Source organism: Aspergillus nomiae, assembly GCF_001204775.2.
Source record: "Aspergillus nomiae NRRL 13137 chromosome Unknown contig00453, whole genome shotgun sequence".
NCBI lineage: Eukaryota > Fungi > Ascomycota > Eurotiomycetes > Eurotiales > Aspergillaceae > Aspergillus > Aspergillus nomiae.
In genome coordinates, this window is record NW_015378508.1 from 1 (window position 1) to 25,236 (window position 25,236).

Genomic DNA, 25,236 nt, shown 5'->3' on the forward strand with positions numbered 1-25,236 from the left:
CAACCGAAGATAACAAGTACAGAGAAGGAAAAAAAGAAAGAAAAAAAAAATGAAATCCCTCCCCCTCGTCACCACCCTCCTCCTAACCCTAACCACAACGCCAACAACGCAAGCATGGAGCTTCACCTGGCGCAACGCGTCCAACACGCCGTTCATGGAGCGCAGCATGTCGGCGGCGCCCTGCACGCAGATCGACCAGGCGGAAGGCAAGGAATTCGTGTTCGAGCCCAATGACAGCCCCTACTCGTTCTACATCTGGTCCAACGACAACTGCTCGGGTTCCTACAGCGGGTTCACGCCGCCGTCGCGGTGGGGCAAGAAGGCCTCGACGGATCTGCGCTCGTTTATGGTGAACTATGGCGGGAATGATGGGCCGGCGACGACCGCTGTTTCTTCTTCTTCTTCGACCACCTCTTCTACTACTACTAGTAGTTCTACTTCGACGGGGACTGCCACGGGGGGTAGTGCCACCACCACTACTGCGGCTACTGCCTCGGCGAGTGCGACTTCGTCACCCGGGAACTCGTCCGGCTCGTCGTCGGGGATATCCGGGGGAGCGGTCGCGGGGATCGTGATCGGCGTGGTGGCCGGGATAGCGGTCGTGGGGGGAGCATTCTGGCTTGGACGCCGACGTCGCGGTGGATCTGGAGGGAGCCCCGGGCAAGGATTCGGGTCTGCGTCGGGGCCCGGGGCGGGATATGTGCAGCCGGGGACGCCGATCGGGGGATCCGATGCGATGCCGTATGGCGGGGGTTATATGGGGGCGGAGGTGAAGGCGCCTCTACAGTCCATGTATGAGAATCATCCGATGAGTCCTCTTCCTGTGTATCAGCCGCCCGTGGGGCAGCAGTATGCGGAGTTGCCGGGGGAGAGTGCACGGGTGGAGATGAGTGATACGTCGAGGGTGAATGAGTTGGACGGCAGTGCGAAGCGGTGATTGTGTTCTGGGGGGTTTTTGTTTGTATTATACTTCTGTACTTGTGTTGGTTTGGCATTTTGGTTGAATACCCCGGTGGCTTGCATTGTTCGTATACTCTTCGTAATCTATGTGCATATTCTTTCATACTGGCGGTTGTGGGTTTGTAACTGCGAGGGGAGAAGATGAGGTTTTAAGCTGCCTATTCGAACAAGGTTTAGAATAGATCGATGGACTTCCTATTCATCGGCTATCAAAAGATCTCATGAAAACCACTAGGTATTCCCCACGTGTACGGAGAGAATCAGAAAACTGAAAGACTTCCTATAATGCATTATCATCCATGGAGCCTGTCCGATAGTAGAAAAGAAAATGATATGTCGAGAAGGTAAAAGATCGTGAGCGAGACCAGGCTCCCCTATCACAACAATATGATACAAGCATCTCCCGATACATGGGGCCCCTTATCGTAACTCTGTACATGGGACCACCATGTGCTTCGCTGAGTATCTGTGACTCCAGATCACGGTAAACATTGTGATGCCACGCTGTTTTATGTGCAATGCTGTCAAAGAGGTTGAAAGAAAAAGGTGGCAAAGAGAAAGAAACTAAGAGGGCGGAAGGCCCAAAGGAGCCTATCACTGATGAACGCCAAAACTCCCGGGCCAGCTGTGCTGTAGACCTGCAGAACGATAGTACTGACCACGTAAATGAATGCCAAACTCGAACAAGTAATAGGACGCTAGTGATGATGTTCAGGGTATAGGGTATCGTGAGGCTTCTCGGGGTATCGACATGGGTGGCATGCGACCTCCGACCCCACCGGCAGCACCACCTCGACGCATACCCGCTCGCAAATCAAAGTCGGGGTTGTTCTCCAACAAGACATTTTGCCTCTGTTGGGCCGGAAGTGGAGGCGGCTGCCAACGCGGGTTGATAGGCCGCTCGGAGATTGACGTAAAATGGCTTATATCGCTAGTAGTGGGTGAGCTGGGTCCTTCTGCCAAATCTTCTGTCAGTTTCGGCTCACCAGAACTACCCGGTGTCAACACCGAGGGCAACCGCGGGTTGCCCACGGCATGCTCATTACGATTAGCAAAACGAGGATCGGCATCTTCGAAGTAATCCGCTGACTCAGAACGATCATGATGCGGGGTGCGAGTACGCTCCGTCGGCCGGTAGGCATGGACGGGCGAGGGTGAATGTCCGGGGCGACGCTCAGCCTGCTCCCAGGCAGCGCGAGGAGGAATATATGATCTGTTCGCGGTTAGCTATGTACACGAGATAGTACGAATCAAGAGCTCGTTTTTGTCTTACGCTGTCCGGCTATAAAGGCTCGAAGGGCTGACAGGTTCGGGCTGGCCATCTGCCGACAGGGCGTGTGGTTGCTGGTCTAGCAAAATCTCCTGATGCACTGGCTCCGCCGAGCCTGTTCGCCTGGGCTGCGGTGTCATCTCGATCGCCTGGCCTACCGGGCTGCCATCCGATGGCGACATAGCCATTCCAATTGGTCCAGGAGACGGCTGGCGCATGGAGCTGGGCGGAACATCGTAGTCGTATCTTTCCTCCTCTGGAGGCGGCATCGGTCGCGGCTGAGGATTGGGCCCATAAGCAAACGGTGGCGGTCCTCGATATGCCCCCCGTCCTCCTCGCATCGTGCCCATGGGACTGCCTCTACCACCGGGGGGAGGGGCTCTGGGTCCACCATAAGGACCCCCGCGGCCGTAGCCTCCACGAACTGGATAACCACCCCGTCCACGTGGGGCAAAACCCGGTGGGGGTGGTCCCCTCCGCGAGCCCATACTACCATCGGAGTATTGATTGTGCAGCCGGGGATCACCCGGACCAGGTCGCATGCGAGCGCCGGACCCGTAGGGACCAGACTGTGGAAGCGGGTTTCCGAATTCGTCTCGGGAGGGATTGTATGGCGGCCCGTTCTCACGCATTTGAGTGGGATACGGATGGTCTGGTAATGGAAAATCGTTGGGCGGTGTTCGCGAGTTCAGTGGTGTGCGGTCATCATCACTCTCGTGGGTTGTCGTCCGGAATGTCGCAAACGTGGGACCGGTGTCAGATCCAGGAGGTGATCCAGTCACGAAAGGCTCCTTAGTCTCCGTATTGAGCGGCTTCGGATCGTTTAGTCCCATGGCTGCTGCGGCGGCATTCTGGCGATTGTAGAAGTTTTCGCCACTCATCTCGGCGTTTTCAGCGATGCGCTTCTTCCGCGCCTTGCGACTTACGAGGGTTCGGCGCATGGCGCAAGTAACCACACCACAGCTGACGAGGAGGATCGTCGCGCCGAGTACAATCCAGCCACCCCATCCTAAATGAGGAACGAAGAGCAGGATATCGACGAGAAAGGCAAGTAGGGAGACGAGAAGCGTCGGAAGTAGCAGGATCAACAAGACGAGTAGGTAGCGGGGCGAATGCGACGGACCATGGAAGTGGGCTGCGGCAGCCATACAAAGGCAGATTAGGGTAAGGAATGCGGCGACCGGATGAACAATTAGAATAGACGAAAGCGATCTTCGAGTGCTAGAAGGGAGATTGAAGTCATCGCCGGTGTCCGAGAGGTCATCTGTCCATAGTTTAGCACTGATAGGTTAAGTAAGTCGTGTCGGCGGACCACGCACCATTAGTGTAGCCGAGATGGATATTGGTGCAGTGACCAGCTTTACAGTAGCCGAAAACCCCATAGTCGACATTCTCGAACGTCGCCAGCGGGATTCCTTCGACAATAGGGGTGGAGATAACGGATAACAGCAAGAGAACAAAAGCGATCAGGAGCAGGATCGTGAGGGGAGTCGCGGGTTTGAGAAGCATGGCGGAGGGGCGGAGTTGCCTAGCGATAGACAACCCGTCTTAAAAAATGAATGACGAAGAGGTTGAATCAAGTAACAATAACTATCGCAACCACGAGGCAGGTGACAGCGACACACGCAGTCAACGATAAAGATGAGAGTTCACAGCATTGGCCGAAACATTGCCGTTGGTTCTCCTGGAATTGTTGGGTGGGAGGGAGAGAACTTGGAAGGTGAGCGCTTGAGCCCCGTGAGAGGTTTCGTCCAGTACTAGTAGTACGATTGTATGTTTGATAAGCTGGAGGGGAAACGGCCAGACTAAAAAGCTAGTAAATGTATGTATCAACGTCAGAAATCACAGATGAAAGATAACTGGTGCGGACAATCTATTTAGGCTCAAAAAGAAAAGAAAAGGTAAAAAGAAAGAATGCGACGATAAAGGGCAGAGGGAAATTGGACCGGAGGTTAATGGTCGAGAGGGAAAGGATAGGGAACGAATGAATGAATGGAGTGGAGAGAGAGAAGGAGAGAATTAATTGATCCAGACAAAGCGGGTTGGAAAGGCGACCCCATTCTTGCCTCAGGTGTCCAACCCACATGACGACATTGCCACGATAACTCCTGTTACTGTGTATACAGTGCAAGTACTCTTCTTCCTCTCTTCAATTGTCAAACTCCCTTACCTTCAACGATATCGCACTTCTACTACTTTGCTCACCCTTCTATCTGTAGGGGGATACCTTTCTCACATAGTTTCTCAAAAGTTTCTCATCCTTCACACCAACCCTACTCGAGTCAGACTCTTCGTGGTGGCTGTGTCTCCGTCCGCTTAGCTTCCCGTCAATGCAACGGCTCCCACCCTTCTGATTCGCCCGACCGGGAATCACACTCAGTTGGATCCTTACACGAGGGACCGTGCTAGTGACTCTATAAGCCTACATCCTACCCAAGTAGTTATCAGCTTTTCACACGGATGGTGGGTTTTAGATCCTACAGAATTCCTTCCACTGGTCATGGCCTATGGCATATACATATACATACACATCTACTACTCACCTTTTGAGACGGCAGAGTCTCAACTTGTTTGATTGTGTCTGGTCTGATTGAAGTTTTGCCCGAATGAAACAAACAAGTGTTGCAAGATACGCGCTAAGGCTATCGGTCCCCGCAGAGGCGTTTTACGCATCGTTCCAAAGCCATCTCTTTGAGTTTATCGCTACTGTGATCAGGATTCAGGGGTGGACCACCAAATTTAGCGCATCCAAGGTCGGATATTTTATTAAAGGACACTTTTCCTACCCACTTCACTGAACCTATCGTTGACCGTCCAAGGTTATTTGGGCAAGATCTGGCTTTCAAGCCGAGTGGACCACACGGGATGAAAGTGCCCAGTACAGGTTCATTATTCAACTCTGCGTGTACCCTCATACACAGTCACTAGCGAGCTTTATAAGATACGTACCACAGTGGAGGCGGCCTCGATGCCGCCTCCACTTTTTACAATGAGTCCAGCCCGCCTAGTCGAAAGTACTTCAGGTCGGTCATCAGATCATTGCGATGTTTTAGATAGGGGTGGTTCCTAATCAGCATTGCCTTTACAAGCTCTTAGCATACCACAGCTTTCGTGGCATTTTCCTTCGGAAATGAGGTTGAAAGAAAAAGGGGAGGGGATAAAGAAGTGCAATCCTCGCTAACAATGCTACGGTTTCGCTTAATTCGAAGCCGAACCACTATCAGTCTATAGCACTCTGATGTGTATTATTTCTAGTGGGCAAGGGTCAACCAGTTGTTGCCCCGGCCCTTGGGACCCTTGAATGCAACATTAATCTCGTGAGGTTTTTACTACGCCATATATTGCCTCGTCGGAAGCTTGCTCAGTAGTTACTTAATTGTTTGACATATAGACATTGGCGATCTTCTTGCTACCATAATTGGCTGCCCATCTCTATGCAGGGGTGAATGGGAGGGATTCCTCGCCTGATAACCTTATTACATCTTCGAACAACGAATGTCGATATATCTCGAGGTACCTTACTTGATCTTCGTGCTCAGGCCACATTACTCGAGTCCGAAGGTATCGGGGTGATTCCACGCGTGGATTGAGTTCCGCGAGAGTTTGATAGACATCGCCGAGCAGTACCAATAGAACCTAATCCTGATCTAAACAATAAATCGCAAGCATGCTCGATGACTGCTTCGAAGCGCCAACAATATGCCCGGAAGCCGGCAAGGTTCTAGATCACAGAACTTTCCTCAGCACTGGAATCGCACGCAGAGAAGAATTTCAGCTTCTTTCTTTCTTTTTTTTTATCCATTATATTATTTATCATATTAATTATTTTGTTTGATCCTTGCCTTCGTCAGGGGTTTAGCCACTTTGACCATATCGGGGATTGTCAAGACAGGGATGAAGTTTGTTCTGTTGTCTTGGCCTTCAGTAGAACCGCTGGAGCCGCCACGGTCTTGCTTGTTATAACAAGAAATAAAAATGAAACAAGACACCGTGTCAACAAGCAGGGCATTGTGAACTGAAGAAACCGAAGGATAAAAGAAAAGAGAGGAACAAAACCAAGTATGGCGCACGTGGAGCCTCTTCGTCATCCGGCTTTGCAGCCGAGGTCTCCCTTGTTTACATGTCCCCATCTTCTGGTATGTTTGGCGGCGGCAAGGAATCACGATGGCAAACCCTTGTCTTGAGTATGAATCTCGCATCCACAGGCTATACTATGGATGAAATATCTCCCCGGCTTGATTCATCGTTATTCTATCAATTGTAGAGTTCGACGGGACTGGGAGGTTGAGTGTTGCTGCGCCTACCCCGATTGTCCATATGTGAAACTGACATGTACAAAGCGACAGAAGGCGAACAAACTGACTCGAGTCTTCCGGAATATGTTGGAGTTCGTTAGAGTTGAGTCAATAATTCGGCACAAGGCACCGACTTACGAATCGGGACCCAGTCCCTGCAGGTCGAAGAATTCCATGCATGACGTGCGTCGCGATGGTGATAAGATGTCTCACTGTCACGTTGATCGCCGAACTCAAGTATGTGAAAAATAGAATACATAAATACTCAAAAGCAGTTGAAGCTCTGGATTGCCCTTCATGAGTCTCTTCCTGCTTCTCGTGAGACTCTTAATGCGCCGTCGGGGCCATCTTTCTCTTCGAAATCCCTAGTTTGGCCCAGTTCGACTGGCCTCTGTGTTCACACGAGGATATACACGGCCAGGAATTGCATTTGTTGACTTGGGTGGATGGTCTATTCTTCTCGCCCTTTTTTCTTTTCCTCTTTTCTTGGCTATTTTTTATATAGCTTTTTTTTCGTGTTTTGTGAAGCAGAGTTGCATAATGGTGTTTTCCTCTTCTGTAATTCGACTATTTTCCTTATGGCTTCTCATTACACACGTCTGGGCAGGCGGGATTGAGGACTTAGTCCACCAATTGATGAAACCGGTGGAACAGGCTATATCTTTCTTCCCACCGCTAGACTGGGTCCCTCATCCAAAGTGAGTTCAGTGTGTCCCCTGCTGTGCTCTCTCATGTTTTTAACGATTCATTACGATAGGGGAATACCATTTCCTACGAAAAACGACACTGCGGAACCCTGGAGACATCTTAACACTGCTCCCGTGACCCATGCGCCAAATGCCAATGCTGCTAGTTGCTCAGCTACCAATGGTTCATCTGGGTATTGGTATGAGAAGACCGAACATAAGGACCAATCATCGTTTTTGAGCTCGGAGTATAAAGACAGCTACAAGGTTTTTCGGAATGTTGTGAGTGATTATAACGCCGACAACACAGGAAAACAAGATGCGGCACCTGCCATACAGAGGGCCATTGAAGGTATGCACCACGTACAAGGATTGTATTTTGGACGAGGACAATTGCTGAGGGTGAAGTGGACTGGCAGCGGGGGCATCAAACGGGCCTTCTCGGAATTCCAAATCTATGGGCACGACAGGACAACCCGCCGTAGTCTATCTTCCGGGAGGTACATACCTTTTGCAAACCTCTCTCCAACTCTACACAGGAACGGTGTTGGTCGGTGACCCGACGAACCCGCCCGTTTTGAAAGCCGCTTCTGGGTATTCTCTGGACCACATCGTTTACGCCAAGGATCCTAACCACGAGGGGACGAACAACTTCTACATTGGCATTAAGAATATTGTCCTGGACTCCACCGGGGTCGATTCAGCCAAGTCCCTGAGCCTCCTTGACTGGACGGTTAGCCAGGCAACGCAACTCACCAACGTCGCGTTCCATATGCCGACGGGCAGCCAACATACTGGATTGACGACGCAGTATGACTATAATAGTAACATCATTGTGGTAAGACCCACTTGCAAACTGACTATCAGCATGTGGTCCTGACAGCACGCAGAATGACCTATCATTCAGTGGTGGTGGTATCGGCATGAAGCTGAGCGGCCAGCAATGGGTTTTCAAAAATCTCACCTTCACTGGGACAACTATCGGAGTAGTTGCAGGAGCCACCGATATCATCTTCTTGGGATGTCGTTTCGAACAGGGGGCCATAGGTATTAATGCGAGCGAGACATCGGGCTCCTTGACCGTGATCGACTCCAGCGTCTCGAGCGTAGACACCTTCATCACCTCGAATGACTCGGGTGGTGCAGGAAACGCAATTGTCTTGGAGAATGTCCAGAGTTCTGGAGTGACTGTTCGTCTGGGAGGCAACGCTGTGCTCACAGGAGGTGTAGCGGACACCTGGGTCCATGGAACTATGGTAAGCAACTCTTACCAATAGAAAGTATCAACTTCTAACTGGTCGCGGCAGTACAATTCCGGAAGCTCCAGCAAAGAGCGTGTTGAAGGGAAGATTGTCGTAACCAACCGGGCTTCGTCTCTTGTGTCGGGAAATAAGTATTACACGGTTTCGCCACCGACTTACCAGGACTACAAAGCAACCGAGGTTCTGAATATCAAGTCTGTATCCTCTAGCCCTGTCTATGGAGATGGTCAGACAGATGACACGGCAAACATCAACAAAATCCTGGCCGAGAATAGAGACTGCAAACTGATATATTTCCCTGCGGGTACCTATATCGTTACGGACACAATCTTCATCCCTGGCGGTACGCGAATCATCGGAGATGCCTTCGCTTCGACTATCAGCGCAGTTGGAAACAACTTCAAGGACGAAGGTTTTGTTCGCGTTATGATCCGTGTAGGATACCCAGGAGACATTGGAGTCGCGCAGATCAGTGACATGATCCTTACGGTGGGAGACATTTTGCCAGGCTGCCAATTAGTGAGTTCTCCACTATTTCAAAACCGATGCCCCATTTACTAACAGGACCTCAACCCTAAGGTGGAGGTGAACATTGCCGGAAAGAGCCAAGGGGATGTAGGGTTCTGGAATGTACATTTCCGCATCGGAGGTGGAGTAGGCAGCAGGGTGCATAGTGATTGTACCAGCTCGCCTGACAACTGTAAAGCCGCATATGGACTACTCCATCTCACGAGTACTTCATCTGCTTACATCGAAAACATGTGGGGATGGACAGCAGATCACGATCTCGATGGATCCAGTTCGCAGACCATATCCACAGGCAGAGGACTTTTGGTCGAAGCAACTGCTGCCACATGGCTTATCGGTACCGGTTTTGAACACCACACTCTCTATCAGTATAATTTCGAGCATGCACACAATGTTCTTGCCACCATGCAGCAGAGCGAAACCCCATACTGGCAAGGTGTAGGAAGCACGCTAGCACCAGCTCCATGGGGGAATCACCTGAGTGCAAGTGATCCGGATTTTTCATGGTGCGCTGGGGACGATGCGACCTGCCGTATGGCGTTATTCGAGCGGATCAATGGTGCATCAAACCTCTTCCTTTATGGAGGCTGCAACTGGGCCTTCTTTAACAACAATGGCGGCTGCAACGGCAAGTGTCAAAAGAACGCGGTCCAAATTATTGAATCATCTGCGCTGTACTTGTATGGCACGAACACCAAGAGCACGGAGAATATGATTCTGGAAGGCTCGACGACGATCGCAAAGGAAGATGATAACGCTGGTGGCTGGGGAGGAGTAATTGCGGCTTTCTTGTACAAAACGTGAGAAAGCCCGTGGGGAGGAAGATGACGGGGGAACGGCATATATATACGGGCTTTATCATTCTGGTCAATGATAACAGAACCGGTGTTTATATAGATAGATTGTCACATACGCACAGCGGCTGCGTGCACACTCGACATATCCTTGCATCTCAATAAGTCCTTGCATTTATACTAGTTTACACATTTCATATGGGCGCATGGTTTTCAAAAGTCATTTTTGAGTCCTAGAACAGACGAAAAGAACATTACTACATTAATTGACGTGTCAAAGGCCAACCAGGAATATGGTCACTCAAGTAATCGGCCTGTTGGGGCAAAGAAATCACATGTGGTGCCTGTGCCCTATGAGCATTGTCCACTGGTTCGGGCCGCAACCCAACCCCGTGCTACTGGTGATGGTACCTGAACTCCTTCCCGTGTTCCATGGCTCCTCTCACCCTGCCAACACACTCATGCAAGGTGTAATGATGCCTTGGCCAACCATATTGCTTTTCATCCCTTCCTGATAGGTTTTCCACACCAATAATATGAAGCCATGTTGAAGACAAATTCTAACTAGATCGATCGAGCTTCAAGCGACCGGTGGCTGGGACCCGAAGGTGGCTGGGGGTTTCCCGACCAACCAGCCCGACTCAACCCAACCACCTCATGGACAGCAACCATGTCTGTCGCTTGACAACCTCGGGCGACTTCGCCCTTGCGTCTTGACTGAAATTATCGACACTTGATATTTCTCTCAGAGGTTCAATACCTGCGTCTTGGGAATGCCCATCGCATATCATTCGCTGCAAGTAAGCCGTGCACATACATTCCTCCTTGTCTTGAGCCGCCATGCTTGCTTCGGGGTCCGGGAATGTCAGTCTGAGGACCGTCAGCTGTAAGTTCAATTTAGAATTCGCGTTACCCATCTCATGGCCAGTCCGACCGACCGACAGTTCTGGTGCTGATTCCTCGTAGCAAATAGGCCGCAAGTCCTGCGTTCCGAGGATCAACAATCGGTTGCCGCTTCGGACGACTACTATTCGTTTTCAGATCGCACTGCCAGTTCGAGGTCTCCGAGCAACGGCAGTCACGCTACCGTCGTGAGGTATGCCACACCGATGTCCCATCCTGTGTCTCACACTTCATCCCCCGCCATCTCGAGAACGCATCTAGGCCCACCCATGGTTGGATCAACCTCCCGCCTGGAACAGCCAGTGAGGATGCCAAACGATCACAAAAATGCGCCATCCCCCGCTACTAGTACTGTTCGCGCCGTGCAAGACAGAGAAGTTTACATGAGCCCAATGACGGAGAGCACCAGTCGCCAGGTCCCGAGTGACAGCTATGCGGGACCTCCTCCCACACCCGGCATGGATGATGTTCCATACATCCGATTTGCTATTAACCAACTTACGCGTGAAGAAGATTCTCATAGCTTGCGAAGACCGAGCTCAGTTGCAAGCGAGGATTATCCGGCGGAGCGTCTCATTTGGGACGAAGGATTGGGTTATTTTATCCGCTCACCTGAATCGAATAATACACCTCCCGCCCAGCAGCCGCTGTTGCAGCATTCCTCGCCAGAGCCGGTCGACAGGTCCCATCAGGATTCGGTGGAACCGGAAGCCTTTGTCGCAGTCGAGCCTCCAAAGGACAGTTTGCTCTATCCACGCCTGAACTACGTGCCGTGTATGTTACGGCCATGGGCTCTTATTGCGATCATCTTCTGCTCTTTGCTCATGATCGCCGGTATTGTCTTTTGTAATGTATGGTCTCGGAGACACCAGGGCTTCTGGGATTATGATGGCCAGGGAGGTGGGCGGTACTTTGTCGTTCAATTTCTCCCGCAAATTTTGGCCGTCCTTATCACAGTTTGGACTTTCGTTATCCAGGCTGCAGTGTATCGTACAATGCCATTTGCGATCATGGCCTCGGAAAGGAAGCTAGGTCAAGTGTTGCATCGCTTACCGATTCTATCGCGGAACTTTCTGGTTCCAGACTTTTCGCAATTTCGACATGGAGAACCGTTGGTTGGGTTCTCTTTGGTCTTAACATGGCTCTCAAATTTGATCACGCTGCCACTGCTCAGTTGCTTTTTCCAAGCAAAGTGGTTCGTCATCGATGGGCGAGGGACATGGCGTTGGACTGCTGTGCAGGATGTTGGCTGGACACTGGTAGTGATGTACGGACTGCTGACCGTTGGATTGGTTTTACTGATGTTTCGCTTTGTTCGCACTTGGTCGGGGCTAATGTGGGATCCGGTGAGCCTGGCTGATCTGGTCTCGATCATTCAGCGGTCCAATATCTTGCGGGATTTTGAGCAGTCCGAAATATTGCCCGATGTAGGCGAATCGCTCAACCCTAGAGTGCTTCGGCTGGGTTACTGGCAATTATCCAACCGGAGGGCGACGTTCTATGGTATCGGTGAGGTTGCAGCGCCGCTAGGAAACCCGTCTCTCCACCTCAGCGAAAAGAGCCGCGAGAAGCAACCATACGGTTTGTCCAGGGTTTCCTACGATATAGAGCAGCAGATCGGAGAGGGCAAGTATGGCTTCGATGAGCATATGTATTCGCCATCGGTTCGTTACCGGTGGACTCCATGGTTTCTTCGAGACACTTTTATTGTCGCATGGACAGTTACTATCGGTGCACTTTTTATTGCTTTCGTGCTGGTCAGTTTTATCCATGACGCTATTAAAGGAGGCTTCCCACCGCGGCTTCCCACACTCCCGTCGCCTAAGTCCTTTTCCTCGTCAAACTTCTTGTACAGCTTCATCCCAGCACTCATCGGGAACGTCCTTTTCCTCGCGTGGCAGCCTATTGATGTGTATTTCCGTGCCCTGCAACCATTTGTCTCGCTCTCTTCCCCGGAGGGTGCCCCGGCTGATCAAAGCTTGCTCTTGTCTTATCCGTCGTGCTTCCCCTTCCATGTGACAGTACTGGCTATCCTCAACAAACACTATAAGGTGGCCTGGATCTCCTTCATGAGCGTTGCCTCGGCTGCTATCCCTATCTTGGCCGGTGGTGTCTTTATCGCTCTCAACTACCCTTCGCAAAGCGAAATACGCATTGCGGCTCTTATGCCGGCATTCTACGCCATGGTTGCGTTTTGCGCAATATACACAGTGTCATTCTTGTGTATCTGGCCCGGTCGCCGCCGCTACCTGCCTCATGATATCACCACGCTCGCCGATCAGATAAGCTTCCTCTACCAGAGCCCTTTGCTCTCGGATAAAATCCTCCGTGAGCCTCGGAGCAAAGCCGATCTTGTTACGCGACTAGTCATGGCACCCCCTGGGGACAGGGACTATCCCATGTATGGCTTTGGAATCTATGTGGGGCGTGATGGCAAAGAACATCTTGGCATTGATCGCTTTCATCGGCCGGGTCGGGCAGACATGTTGATTACAACGGGGTCGATGAAATGAGAACCGCCGTGCTTGGGGCTTGTTTCCCTTGGCAAGTCTGTACGTTCCGGAGAGGTGTCCACTCTGTTCACAGATTGCGTGGTGCACTCGACTTGGCGTTCAGCAAAGAACTACGATTCGCGCAGCATTTAAATGGCGTATGGTTCAATGATTTATGATTGTATGATTTAATATGGGTTTTATGAATTTTCGGTTTACGTTTGACATGATGGAGGAAGGTAATGATCGATAATGAGATATGCTGATGATTTTGTTGATTCCCCTTTGTACTTTGAGATCCCCCAAAGAACCTTCTATGTGTCCATAGCTCAGATATAATAGTTCGTCCTTTGCTTTTTACATGTTTAGATACTCGAGCAGCTATGCAATAGACAGTGTGATGTCATTTGATTATCTCGCCGATAAGATAAGGGTTCCTGACTCATCTGCCACGTGAGCTATCAACTAAGCCACTTTGGGCGGAGACTCCTGCCCCGTTTCTGGGACACGATATGACTACTACTTCGGTCAAAGGTTCTAGGCGACAGCTTACTTTATATTCGAGTATCGCTCGTATCGATTGTCAAAACACCTAGTTGATTAGAGTCTGGATGAACGACTTCGCTGAGGGATTTGCGTGTTGTACATACTACAGGATCAATGCAGCGAATGCATAATTACTAAAGCCTAATCTCCTTATCGCTTTCTTTGATATCCACACATGATCGAAATTACATTGTGCTGTCATCATGGTCTACCGTGGGAAACCTAGCACGGGCTGTCAAAATTGTCGATCTAGACATATTAAAGTATTGTGTGTTCATATCTGGGATTGAAATCATGCTAATTGCTGCAGTGCGACGAAACTCGACCTCACTGTAGGGCCTGTGTCCGGACCGGCCGGACCTGTCCGGGATATCCGCACCCGCTCGATGTTATGCTAAGAGATCGAACGGCCTTCCAGCGCAAGAAGAGTAATGTTTCAAAGGCCAAGGCAGTTAATACCACAAAATGCCAAAAGGATTCGAAGGAACCATCTTCTCCATTGACGGTGTCGGAGACGACTCCGTCGCCTTCCGCTATATCATTCCTAAGCTCCCCACTAGAGGTGGAAAGGTCGCCCCTCTCCGTCAACGCCGTGAGAGCTCTAAGCCCTAGTGTTCCCAGTAGTTTGTACCTGCCTTTGGAGAGTACAGTTACCTCTTTGTTCTTCAATTCCTATCTTCATCAGCCGAGAGACCCTCTCATTGGGCTCGGGTTTATGGAGCTTTTGCCTGAGCGATACTTCAATGCTCGGCCTGGAACTCCTTTGTATCTGGGTACACTGGCTGTGTCATTGTTCTCTGTCTCTGCCTGGACAGGGAATCGCTCATTTCTCCATTTGGCGGAGCAGTTCTTCGTGAGAGCTTTATCGAATACAAGGGTAGCCTTGCAGGGTAACCTTGGTGAAAATATGGTCGAGACTATAATGGCAGTTCTTTTGCTTTCTGTCTATGAAGTGAGTCTGGAGAGATTCAATGCCTATCCGATGGTTAGGATTAATGATGATGTTAGGAGTTTTCTGCTGTCAAAGAGCACAGAATTGCAGCAAAAACTCATCTGCGAGGGGCAATTGCTTTGGTCAACAGCGGCTACATGCCACAAAGTGAGGACGCCAATTCGCAAATAGTAACAAACTCAATACAATGTCAAATTGTCTGTTATGAACTCTGGAACTCACGGGTCCTGTTGCTAATAGCTTGTTCTAGATCAAAGCCTCGACGATACCGGCTTATCCGACCATCGAAATGCCAGACGTGTGGCCTATGGCAGCGCCAATACCCCAGTCTGCACCATCACAGCTGACAGCGGCCGCAACTGAGTTAGTGGATCTTAAACAGGTGTGGGATAAGTTCGCATCACAACCGGAACTGTACGGCGCAGATGAAATCAGTCGCATCTATTCCATGGCTATGATTCTCGACAGTAAACTTTGTGCCTGGGCATGGGCTCTTCCCCAACATTGGGCCCCAGTTCCGGCAACCATGGTTCCCCAGTCTGTCCGAGAGGCAGGTATGTTCAACAACAGGTGCGATTGTTATACAGAGATGTGGATAGGGAGCACATGGAATACCTATCGAGAATCTCGGATCGTTGTCCAAAGCATCATTCTCAACTGTCTCCGTCTGCTCCCGAACCTTGGCACTCCGGACAGGGTTGAAGCAGTGATATCTACTATTAGAGAAATGGCCACCGATATTTGCGCTGCAGTCCCCTTTTTCCTCGGCAGCCAGACCATGTCTGTTCATCTGGACCCCTCCAAGGTTGAGTATCCCGAAGCTGAGGAGCGCCGGGTGACTTCGGCCCATCAGCAGACGGCCCCCCTTCTTGGTGGTTGGTTACTTCGGTCCGAACTTGAGTATCTCTGCTCGCCTGACCTGTGTTTGCCTGAGGAGCAGCAGACTTGGGTTAAGAGCCAGATGCAGAGAATCTGGCGAATCTACACATTCGAATCCCGGGTTATATGATACACTGGGATTATTTTCCCACCGGTTTCAGCGTTGGGAACTGGTATATATTGGAGCGCTATGCCCAACACATCATTTGTTGCTTTCTCTTATAGATATGATTACATGAGGTGACCGCCGGGCGCCCTGACCTACCGCACTTGGGGCATGCTATGGTTTTGTAATATAGCCACCAGATCACAATGCACATATCACGATAATGAAACACAACTCTGACTTGTTCACGAGAGGTACTGCACCGAATGACTCACAAAGTTGTTTCCAGACGGTTCCAACAGGAACAATTTGCCTGCCTCAGGCATAAGTCACATGACCCTTACAATATCACGGACTCCGCATCTTAGCTTCAGATCTCCGCTCCATCCGCCTCATTTTCCCCTCGCAGAGCTCACTTGAACCCAAGCACACCAAGACCGCAATTCCTACCAATCGGTATTCTACTGTCACCAACACAAAGAAACTCCTTCTGATTACCATTCACTCCAACAACATGTTCTCCTTTTTCCGTCGGGGTCCTCCCCAAACCCCCGAAACCCCATCAGACCAAGCAACCTCACAACCAACAACAACACAAACTAGCCAATCTCAACCACAATCCCAAAGCCAAAGACCTGAATCCGAGCCCGAACTGAAGTTTATCAACCCCCAAACCAAATACAAACTTCTCCTCGGCGGCCTCTCATTCTTCGCCTTCTCGCTCTGGACCACCCGCCGCGCCTTAAACAGACGCTATCTCGCTTCCGTCCCACCTTTCTATACCTCCTCCCTCTACCACAAGCCCGACGTCAGCGGTGGTGCGGAAGCCTTTGAGGCGCTGAATCTGGCAACGCTGAATGTGCTTTCGCTGGGCATGGCAGGCACCGGGGGTATCCTGTGTGCGCTGGATATCAATGGGGTTGATGATATGAGGAGGTTTGTGAGGAGGGGATTTTATGGTGACGGTGGAGATGTGACGAAGGTAGATAAGGAGCTGGAAGATGAGGTTGAAGCCTGGGTGGGAAGTGTGCTGGGAGAGAAGTTTGGGGTGGAGTTGAAGAAGGAGAAAGAGAGGGAGAGGAGCGAGAACAAGGCTTGAAACAGGAGTCTGTTGAGGATCTGTCGGACTACTTTTATGAAGAATTTGGTTTGGGATGGGATGCCGTAGGATGAATTTAGGGCTTGGTTGGCGTTGATGTGTATATGTCGATTGTCGTGCATATATGGAACTGAAATACCCCACTTTTGTATTATATGTTTATGTAAAGAAATTCAACAATGATTGACTGAGGTCAAGATCTGATGGTACTCTACATTTCCGCTATTAGGGTCTCGTCTCCGGGAGCCCTATATGAATGCTGACCCGACGAACTATCCAGTAGTCTGTTTGGCTACTGGCACTGCAGCCCAGCTTTAACCCTATCGATCATGACCATAGCTCCATTGGTGGGATAAGCTAGAAGCAGCTCAACGAAATGGTTGATAAAGTAGCATTATCCAAGTGGCTTTAGGCTTCGCAGGCGTACAAAGCTGCCAATTGGCAGGTGAAAGCCAAGAGACGATCACTAATCCATCACGCGCCGATCACAAGGAAATCCATAAAACCATCCACCGTCTTCAATCGCTTCCACCTTTCACCCCCGTGCAATATCCTTCGCCATGGCCGACATCGACATCACCGAGACCCAGTTTCAGCTCCCCGACGGATTGTCCGTCTACCAGAAGACATGGGCAGTGAGTTCTGAGTCTCCGCTGACGTATTCTTGGCACAATATTGACCCCGATATATAGCCGAGTAGCGCTGCCCCCGTAGCGCGCCTGGTCCATTTCCATGGTTTTAGCGACCATATCAACAACACGTATGATCTGTTTCCATCTCTCGCCCGCCGTGGGATCTTCTGTACAGGAATCGATCAGCGTGGTTGGGGCCGGTCGGCCAAAACCAAGGCCGATCGCGGGAATACAGGCCCGACCGCTACCGTTCTGGCCGATCATGCAGCATTCATCGAGGCCCAACTCGAAGCGACGCCGTCTGTTCCCGTGTTCGTAATGGGTCACTCAATGGGTGGTGGGTTAGTCGCAACGTTAGCCTCTACGCCCAAGTATCAGGATCTTGTTTCTCGTCTGGGAGGGATCATGCTCGCGGCACCGTTTATCGGCCTCGACGCGGAGCAGAAACCGAGCGTCATCACTGTTACTCTCGGTCGGTTGGCCGGTAAACTATTGCCTCATTTCCAGCTTACCCAGCCGATGAAGGCCGAAACGATCGTGCGGGACCCGGCTGTGCAGCAATCCCTGAGGGATGATCCGCTCAACCCTTGTGTTGGCACGCTGGAGATGTTCGCAAACATGCTTGACCGTGCTGCCGATTTGACTTCCGGCAAGTTGAAGCTAAATGATGGGGTTCGGTCGGTCTACGTGGCCCATGGCACGGGGGACCAGGTCACCAGCCACGATGCGAGTAAGCACTGGTTTGATGCACAGACCGGCAAGGTCGCAGACCGGAAGTTCAAGTCTTATGAAGGCTGGAGCCATATGCTTCATGCGGACCTGCCGGAGAATAGGCAAGAGTTTGCCGATGATATTGCGGGATGGATTCTCGCACGGGTGTAGATGTTTGGATGTGCAAGCGGCGTCTTCGGTTTTTTAGCTCCCAGGAATTTGTTCAATGGATTTTATGCATGTACTTGTCTTTCAAACAATCGATCAGAAGGTTTTCCTTTCCAGTGAGTGTCCTCTGGTTCGAGTAGAGTCCTTGCTGGTGTGGTGTAATTCCGAAGCATCCATAGGGTTGGGATATATATAACAATGCAAGCCGCTGGCATGGTAGAGTGGGTTGGTTGGTTCACGGCTGAAGCTGCAAAGAAGACACTATGTACCAGTTGCAAGGGTCAAAGTTGAGCATATGTATCTGAAAGTATGTAGCACTTCTAGTTTCTACTGTAGTAGGTGGTAGAGTATATCAAGAAGCGTGTTCATTGGATGATGAGAGTGAAAAATATACTTTGGATTATATAGCCAAATAAAATGTTAATATTCAACAACATCCGATGTGGTGTAATGGCTAACATCGCTGTCTCTCACACAGCAGCTCGGGGTTCGATTCCCCGCATCGGAAGCATTTCTTTTTGTCTTTCATTTTTCTGCTCCCGTATTCCGTCGATCGCCTTGCCGAGTGCTTGCTATCCGTTGCCCTGCCGGAAAGAAAAGGCTGCTGTTTGTTTTCTTCACCTTCCACCTGGTTGACCAGTTGGCTGACCTTAACGGAGTACATCGGCAACTACTTCTACGAATACAACACTACTACAACTAGCTGTACGCGAACGACTAGTATATCAGAAGTGTGATTATGATTGTTAATTATATAGGCAATGTCAGTATCCCAACCCGGTTAAGTACTCGCCTAGGGCTTGCACCGTATCGGCAGCCGTCTTATGTACCACTCCGTCGGGACTATGCGCCACGACAACAGCCTGCTTCGTTTTGTAGGCATACACGCCCTCCGTTCCCTAGACGGATGCCTTTCAATAAATTATATCCGTCATATCGATTGCGGGAGCTTACATTTTTGCCATAAATCGTGTTTGCGTTTGCTGTGACCACCTGATACTTCTGTCCATCGATAAAAACGCCATTCGAATGAAGAGAACTCGCATCACTGAAACCTGCGATAAAGCTCCCAAACTCATCCGTTGTAAGCTATAGAACCGTTTTCACCCATATTAGTCCTTGAAGCCATCGCTTGCCAGGAAGTCCCTTACGCTGAAACCGGGGCTCGATGCCCACGTACTGTCACCTGTGCCTGAAATTATAGCGGCTTTGTCGACGTGACCAGTCCCTACAAGGGAAGTGTCGACATAATCTGAAAAAGATAAGAAATTAGGAATCGTGTCATATAGTCATAAGGATATAGTAGTCCAATACTTTGCCAGCTCATCTTCGGTGTGTTACTGATGTAGGATGCTAGGATAAAGGGACAGTAAGATTTGTTAGGGTTCGGTTGGTAGATCGAGGGAGTTCCTGCTCTTCTTTATAGCCACCTTCTTCCGCCCCTCTTCTCGGTGGATCGTAGAGGGAACCAATCGATCTCTATTAGCTTCCCGCTTGGATCTTTGGATCTTCAATCGAGTTCAGCTCGGCTGTTGGCGGGGCCAATTGAATGGTAATTACCCCCACTGTTGGCTCAGCTGAAAGCTAAACTGGCTATCTTCAGCAAGACGGGGTGAAGATCCTGACCCACTATAAATGGGCTTGATCCCCCTACGGTACGTGTAAGGTTCTTAAGACTCTAACCTGTGTCTGCTTCAATAACAAATTTCAAAATCGGGAACTTTGCGTTCTCCTACCTTTATAAACATGGCGGGTATGCATTCGGAGATACCATTTATTATGTTCTTGGTCTACAGATTCTACACCATAACACTATACTAATGTAGTGATTAAATTGCAGATTCTCAAGATGGTGCTGCTATTGTCATCGATAATGGGTACTTGACCCTACTTCCTCTCTCTCGCTGTCTCTAAATCGGCATTCGATATTCTACTTTACTTTTACAACATCGAACTAAACCCGCAATCTGATCTGATCTGTAGGACAATGTATACCAAGGTCGGCTTTGCTGGTGATAAGAGCCCGCGCGTGGTTTCCCGTGAGTTCGTTTGAAGCCTTTGCCTATTCCAATGCTAAGTTTACTCGTTAGCGACAATTGTGGGCTATGATGGAGGGTAAAGCCCGCCGTTTCCCCCGTCTGTGATTATTGAATGCGATGGACTAAGATATATGCCATGCTTCAGATTCGAGAACAACGCATACGTTGGCGATAATGCCAGCCCGATCCAGCGTGGATTGATCACCAACTGGGATGATATGGAGAAGATCTGGAACCACGCCTTTGCCACTGACCTTCAGGTTGCTCCGGAAGAGCGCCCGGTTCTCCTGACTGAGCGCTCGCTGAACCCCAAGGAGAACCGAGAGAAAACTACGCAGATCATGTTTGAAACATTTAAAGTCCCAGCCTTTTATCTCGGGATCGACACTGTCTTCGCTTTGTACGCGTCCGGCCGTACCACTGGCGTGTCCGTTGATTGTGGCCATGGCTCTACTGATTGTGTCCCCGTTTATGAGGGATCGGCATTGTACCATTCAATTCTCCGGGTGGATGTAGGCGGAGACGACATAACCAGATACCTGATGGACCGATTGGGCGGAAATGATTCCAGTCCTGATATATTCGCGGACATGAAAGAGAAGCACTGCTTTGTTGCACCTAATTTCGATCAGGAGTCTCAGCGTACTGCTCAGCAGAGCTATGAGCTGCCTGATGGGCAAACGATAGAAATGGGGGCGGAGACATTCCGGGCCCCTGAAGTCCTCTTTCAGCCGTTTATGCTTGGTCTTGACATCCATGGCATTCATCAGCATGCGTATGACTCTATCTTCAAATGCGATCTTGACATTCGGAGGGACCTATATGGAAATGTTGTTCTGGTACGTATACCCCTTGGCTTTTTCTTCCTTCTAGGAAAAGAAAAGAAAAGACCATCTGCTATAAACGAGTTCTTGGGTGTACTGACAGGTCTTTCCCTCTTTTCTAGTCTGGAGGCACTTCAATGTTGCCTGGTATGGCAGACCGACTACACCACGAACTGGTCTCTCTCAGCCCGCAATCTATGAAAGTGAACGTTGTAGCTGCCCCGGAGCGAGAGTACTTAGCGTGGATTGGAGGTTCGATGCTGGCATCACTGTCGACATTCCAAGATCGTTGGGTAACCAAGGAGGTGTATGATGAATCAGGTCCTGGGATTGTCCATCGGCAGTGCTTTTGAAAAACCAACGCCGCTGAAGGAATGGAATCTGTATTCGAAGAGTGCAAGCACAGATGATAGAATGGATGGGTGATACGAAGTGAGCTACATACCATAGATGCAAAACATACCAACAGGCAGAATCTTCGCTTTCTGAAAATCCCGTACAATCAGTAGTACCCCGTATAAATACCCTCATGGCTGGCTTTCAGACTCAAAGGTCACACTCAGCTCGGCTATAAGCGTAGTCCAGCTGAACTGCAGTCCCCGCTGAAAATGAGCGCTACCAAGTGGATCAAAACAATGCAATCCGCGGCCAATAATATAACTGTAGTGGCCAAATACAACATGTTGTGCGTTGATCTACTGATGCACGGATGATTCCTGAGCTGGCTGAGCTGAAGGTGATCTGCAGCTGAGGTATAAAATGCCCTCCATAGATAACCCCCCCCCCCGGCCTCCTGGTCTATCATTTGGATTCACAACTTGGATAATCCTTCTACTCACTTCGCGTGTACTCGAGTCTACATCAGATTAACAGTCCCTGTTCACCATGTCTACCAAACTTTTTGTCGGGTGAGCCCTGTACATATAATGATATAGTCGATCAGTGGCCTCCAACTAACACAACTCCGCATAACAGAAACCTTGCTTGGAACACAACTGACGAAGTCTTGAGGTCTGTGTTCGAGCAATACGGTACTGTTGAAGAATGTGTATGCTGGGCTTATTTATTTTATCCATCCGATGCCCGTTACTAATGCCATGTAGATGGTGGTTAAAGACCGAGAAACACAACGAAGCAGGGGGTTTGCCTTCGTTACATATTCCAGCGCAGAAGAAGCACAGACAGCAATGAATGGGCTTAATGAAGAGGAGTAAGTTTTCCTACCAGTGAATAATGTCTTGCAGTCCTTGAAATCGAAGCTAAGCCCTTTTGTGGTGTTCTAGGGTTGATGGTAGACGCATCAGGGTCGACAGTGCATCTGCCACTGGCCGCCACTAAGGCAGTGGTTACGGTGGCTGAAGAGGGTCAACAGAGTAGAATTTTCATGATATAGGAGTGAAAGAGCACATGTCCATGAATTCGTATTGATTCACTTGACTTTCCTGGTGCTGTCAGATCTCAGGTCTGTGAGCGGCTTCTGTGACTGGCAAGATACAGTCACGGTCCCTCAAACTTCTTAAGAAAAGGTCTCTATACTTCCCGGAGTCTTAGCATAGGCATCCCATTTATGAACTGATAGACAGAATGCACATAGGTACCAGTTGGTATCATTCCTAGAATAATACATTTTCGGTGGTAACCCCACCATAGCTCAGCAAAATTGAGGCCTACAGCCTCGTTGTAATCCCGCAAGCCCAAAGTCTGACCGGTCTTGTTACAGGTTTTGCTCGTAAGCATTCCACAAAATATGATACTGTAGATATGATGTTAGACTGTGGAGTTCGTTCACCGCTACTGATCAACCAGATTCGGCTCATTGAGGGTCTTTCAGTGGGGCAGTAGATCGGAGATGTTCAGCTCGGTGGGGCTGTATCTCTGTCTCTTCTATAGTTCGTTAACTATCAGGTGTGGAGAACAGGGCTTCCGTCCACTCAGCCGTACTGAAGCCACCTGCTGAATGCGGCCGACTGGAAAATGAGCCCTTTGGAAGTTGCTGCTTTATAGGTGAGCTAGACAACCTAGTAGGATTTTTGTGAAGTAAAGTATAGACGCTCAATCTAGTTGTGTACTACTTTTTATTTCCCTCTAAGATACTTGTTCTCAAGAAACAGCTTTATGATCCTAGGACCTACACATAAATCAACTATATTATATAATAGACTCAGGACGTTCTGAGGAAAAGTAAAGATAGAGAAGTACCTCTTGGGATAGTCTGGAGAGGTGTTCCGTTCCCGGCCCTGTTCCCAGGAGGCGAGCTTCAGCTGACGACAATGATAATGGATATATGAATGTAGAAACGTCATTGCATATACTAATTGTTGGCGAGACTGGATGCAGAGTACGAATGTCACTCCTTGATATCCTGGACAACTATCAGAGTAGATGTGCTAGTAGGGTTGGTAGGATGTTTGGTTGAGTAGCCCTATCCCAATTCAATCTGATAGGCTTGTTGCAGACGTTCTTGGTGCTGTCATATATCCACGTCATTTTCTGTTATGTACATGAACTTCGAGCCACGGCTCAATATCTTCATCTTTGGCCTCCTCTAGTAGTCTCCAGATACGGCGACGATTCCGCAGGCGGAAGGGAGCATCCTCTAACGGGTGCCCCGGTTCAAAGATATCCACTTGTGCGAGGGTACGAACAAGACGCTCCCAATCCCAAACGTCTGCTTCATATGTCGGGATATCTGCTGTATCGGATGTCACAGGGCAGCTCTGTAGGGCGGAGATATCCAAATCCCAAAGCCAGGGTAAAAGCTGCCGATTGAAAAGTAAGTCACGCCACCGCCTTGATGGTAAAAGCCGGGTGCATGTCTGCTCGGGATTGATAAAAGGGTGTAAATTTGCATAAATTATATCTTGGAGCTCGGGAGGCAGTGTCCCCAGTTTAAGAGATAATTCAGAATCAGACTGTTCTTGGAAGGACGGTGGAAGAGGTTGCAGGTATGAAAGAATCTCCTGAGTAAGTCCTGGTATAGGAGAGGGTGCCATTTCGTATTCCTCGTAGCAGATTGTTAGTGATAGGATAAATGTGCTATAGGCTATATAGAACTTACATAGGCCTTCAGCTCTCCCCAAGCCCACGCGACATTACGAAAGAGATTAGTATCCCGAAAGTAATAGTACTGTGGGTGGACTACACGACGGGGGTTAAACGAGCCGTTGCGTCCGAGAGGATAATAGGTATGTACCCTCGTTAATCGCTGTTCAAATACTTCATAGAACTGGCTGAGAGTTGTAGGACACATTTGGTTAACGGATACTCCGGCTTTCAGAAGAGTCTGGCGATAGTCTACCAGATATCGCATCATATCAAGACATTCCGCATGTACCGTAACATATGGGTACTCTGAATATAGATGGTGGACTAATTTCGACGAGTGCTTTGCATAACGCACGGGTTCCAATCTTCGTAACTGCTCCCCATAGTGCACACCGTCGATCTCAATCTCTAAGAAATTAGAACTCTCTTCGGTTGATTATATTGAAAGAACCACCCACCATCTAGCCCGAGTACTTCTAGCGGTAGATCATGATTTGGCAGGCTCGCAATATCCCAATCTTTCTCATAGTGATAATTCTCGGCCCGGATGGCCTGCGGCACAAACCACTTGTACCTCTCAAGGTTCTTGTCTCGCACTTCTGCTTCTACCACCTTGATCTTTATAAGCAGGATCTTGCTTTTAGGGGGACGGAACCCACAAAGTTTGGGGCACCACAGATCACACAACATATATCTTCCGCGTCATAGCCCTTATCGAATCGCTCGAATATGAAGAGATCGCCCTCGGATGGACGCTCGCTGGGGTGGAAATCCATGGCAGGTGAGATGGAAATTTGCTCGGATTTCGATCCAGGCAGATGGAGTCATGGACTCAAGAAGTAGGAACGGATAGTCAATGACTCAGACAAGGTTGCATCGTTTAGCGCCTTGAGTACACCAACATATTCTATTAATTGGTTAGTCCCACCGAGGTTTGTTAAATCATCGGGTTAGGTTTGGAGAGGCAGTCAGGGCTGGTATTATGTGACTTCGGAACCTTCCGTCTCTATCTCTTCTATATAGTCCATTACTTAGGGCAAATTAG

The 25,236-nt window shown here is 49.6% G+C and overlaps 9 protein-coding genes across 9 annotated transcripts; 6 read left to right on the forward strand and 3 right to left on the reverse strand.

The window, feature by feature from the left end:
* Window positions 1–49: 49 nt before the first annotated feature.
* Window positions 50–937, forward strand: ANOM_009897 (uncharacterized protein; the record flags this gene model as incomplete). Its single annotated transcript, XM_015555153.1, has 1 exon — window positions 50–937. The coding sequence occupies one exon, from the start codon at window positions 50–52 to the stop codon at window positions 935–937; it is 888 nt and encodes a 295-aa protein (XP_015402322.1).
* A 734-nt stretch (window positions 938–1,671) lies between these two features.
* ANOM_009898 (putative pH signal transduction protein PalI) lies at window positions 1,672–3,739 on the reverse strand (the record flags this gene model as incomplete). Its single annotated transcript, XM_015555154.1, has 3 exons — window positions 1,672–2,173; window positions 2,234–3,494; window positions 3,550–3,739. 3 exons carry the CDS (start codon window positions 3,737–3,739, stop codon window positions 1,672–1,674), a joined length of 1,953 nt encoding a protein of 650 aa, XP_015402321.1.
* A 3,315-nt stretch (window positions 3,740–7,054) lies between these two features.
* ANOM_009899 (glycoside hydrolase family 55 protein) lies at window positions 7,055–9,805 on the forward strand (the record flags this gene model as incomplete). The annotated part of the gene is made up of 6 exons (XM_015555155.1): window positions 7,055–7,223; window positions 7,259–7,563; window positions 7,631–8,049; window positions 8,102–8,467; window positions 8,519–8,992; window positions 9,038–9,805. The coding sequence occupies exons 1-6, from the start codon at window positions 7,066–7,068 to the stop codon at window positions 9,803–9,805; spliced, it is 2,490 nt and encodes an 829-aa protein (XP_015402320.1). The 5' UTR covers window positions 7,055–7,065.
* An 830-nt stretch (window positions 9,806–10,635) lies between these two features.
* Window positions 10,636–16,772, forward strand: ANOM_009900 (DUF3433 domain-containing protein; the record flags this gene model as incomplete). Its single annotated transcript, XM_015555156.1, has 7 exons — window positions 10,636–10,681; window positions 10,762–13,099; window positions 13,285–13,348; window positions 14,047–14,688; window positions 14,939–15,242; window positions 15,288–15,563; window positions 16,042–16,772. The coding sequence occupies 7 exons, from the start codon at window positions 10,636–10,638 to the stop codon at window positions 16,770–16,772; spliced, it is 4,401 nt and encodes a 1,466-aa protein (XP_015402316.1).
* Window positions 16,773–17,332: 560 nt separating this feature from the next.
* On the forward strand, window positions 17,333–18,286 carry ANOM_009901 (acylglycerol lipase; the record flags this gene model as incomplete). Its single annotated transcript, XM_015555157.1, has 2 exons — window positions 17,333–17,407; window positions 17,465–18,286. The coding sequence occupies 2 exons, from the start codon at window positions 17,333–17,335 to the stop codon at window positions 18,284–18,286; spliced, it is 897 nt and encodes a 298-aa protein (XP_015402315.1).
* Window positions 18,287–19,047: 761 nt separating this feature from the next.
* ANOM_009902 (profilin) lies at window positions 19,048–19,610 on the reverse strand (the record flags this gene model as incomplete). The annotated part of the gene is made up of 4 exons (XM_015555158.1): window positions 19,048–19,182; window positions 19,238–19,372; window positions 19,435–19,535; window positions 19,598–19,610. 4 exons carry the CDS (start codon window positions 19,608–19,610, stop codon window positions 19,048–19,050), a joined length of 384 nt encoding a protein of 127 aa, XP_015402318.1.
* Window positions 19,611–20,270: 660 nt separating this feature from the next.
* ANOM_009903 (Actin-1) lies at window positions 20,271–21,499 on the forward strand (the record flags this gene model as incomplete). Its single annotated transcript, XM_015555159.1, has 4 exons — window positions 20,271–20,322; window positions 20,374–20,398; window positions 20,468–21,161; window positions 21,269–21,499. The coding sequence occupies 4 exons, from the start codon at window positions 20,271–20,273 to the stop codon at window positions 21,497–21,499; spliced, it is 1,002 nt and encodes a 333-aa protein (XP_015402317.1).
* Window positions 21,500–22,031: 532 nt separating this feature from the next.
* Window positions 22,032–22,484, forward strand: ANOM_009904 (RNA recognition motif domain-containing protein; the record flags this gene model as incomplete). Its single annotated transcript, XM_015555160.1, has 4 exons — window positions 22,032–22,054; window positions 22,122–22,194; window positions 22,250–22,356; window positions 22,430–22,484. The coding sequence occupies 4 exons, from the start codon at window positions 22,032–22,034 to the stop codon at window positions 22,482–22,484; spliced, it is 258 nt and encodes an 85-aa protein (XP_015402319.1).
* Window positions 22,485–23,629: 1,145 nt separating this feature from the next.
* On the reverse strand, window positions 23,630–24,967 carry ANOM_009905 (uncharacterized protein; the record flags this gene model as incomplete). Its single annotated transcript, XM_015555161.1, has 4 exons — window positions 23,630–24,148; window positions 24,205–24,599; window positions 24,650–24,809; window positions 24,851–24,967. 4 exons carry the CDS (start codon window positions 24,965–24,967, stop codon window positions 23,630–23,632), a joined length of 1,191 nt encoding a protein of 396 aa, XP_015402314.1.
* Between the last annotated feature and the right edge of the window lie 269 nt (window positions 24,968–25,236).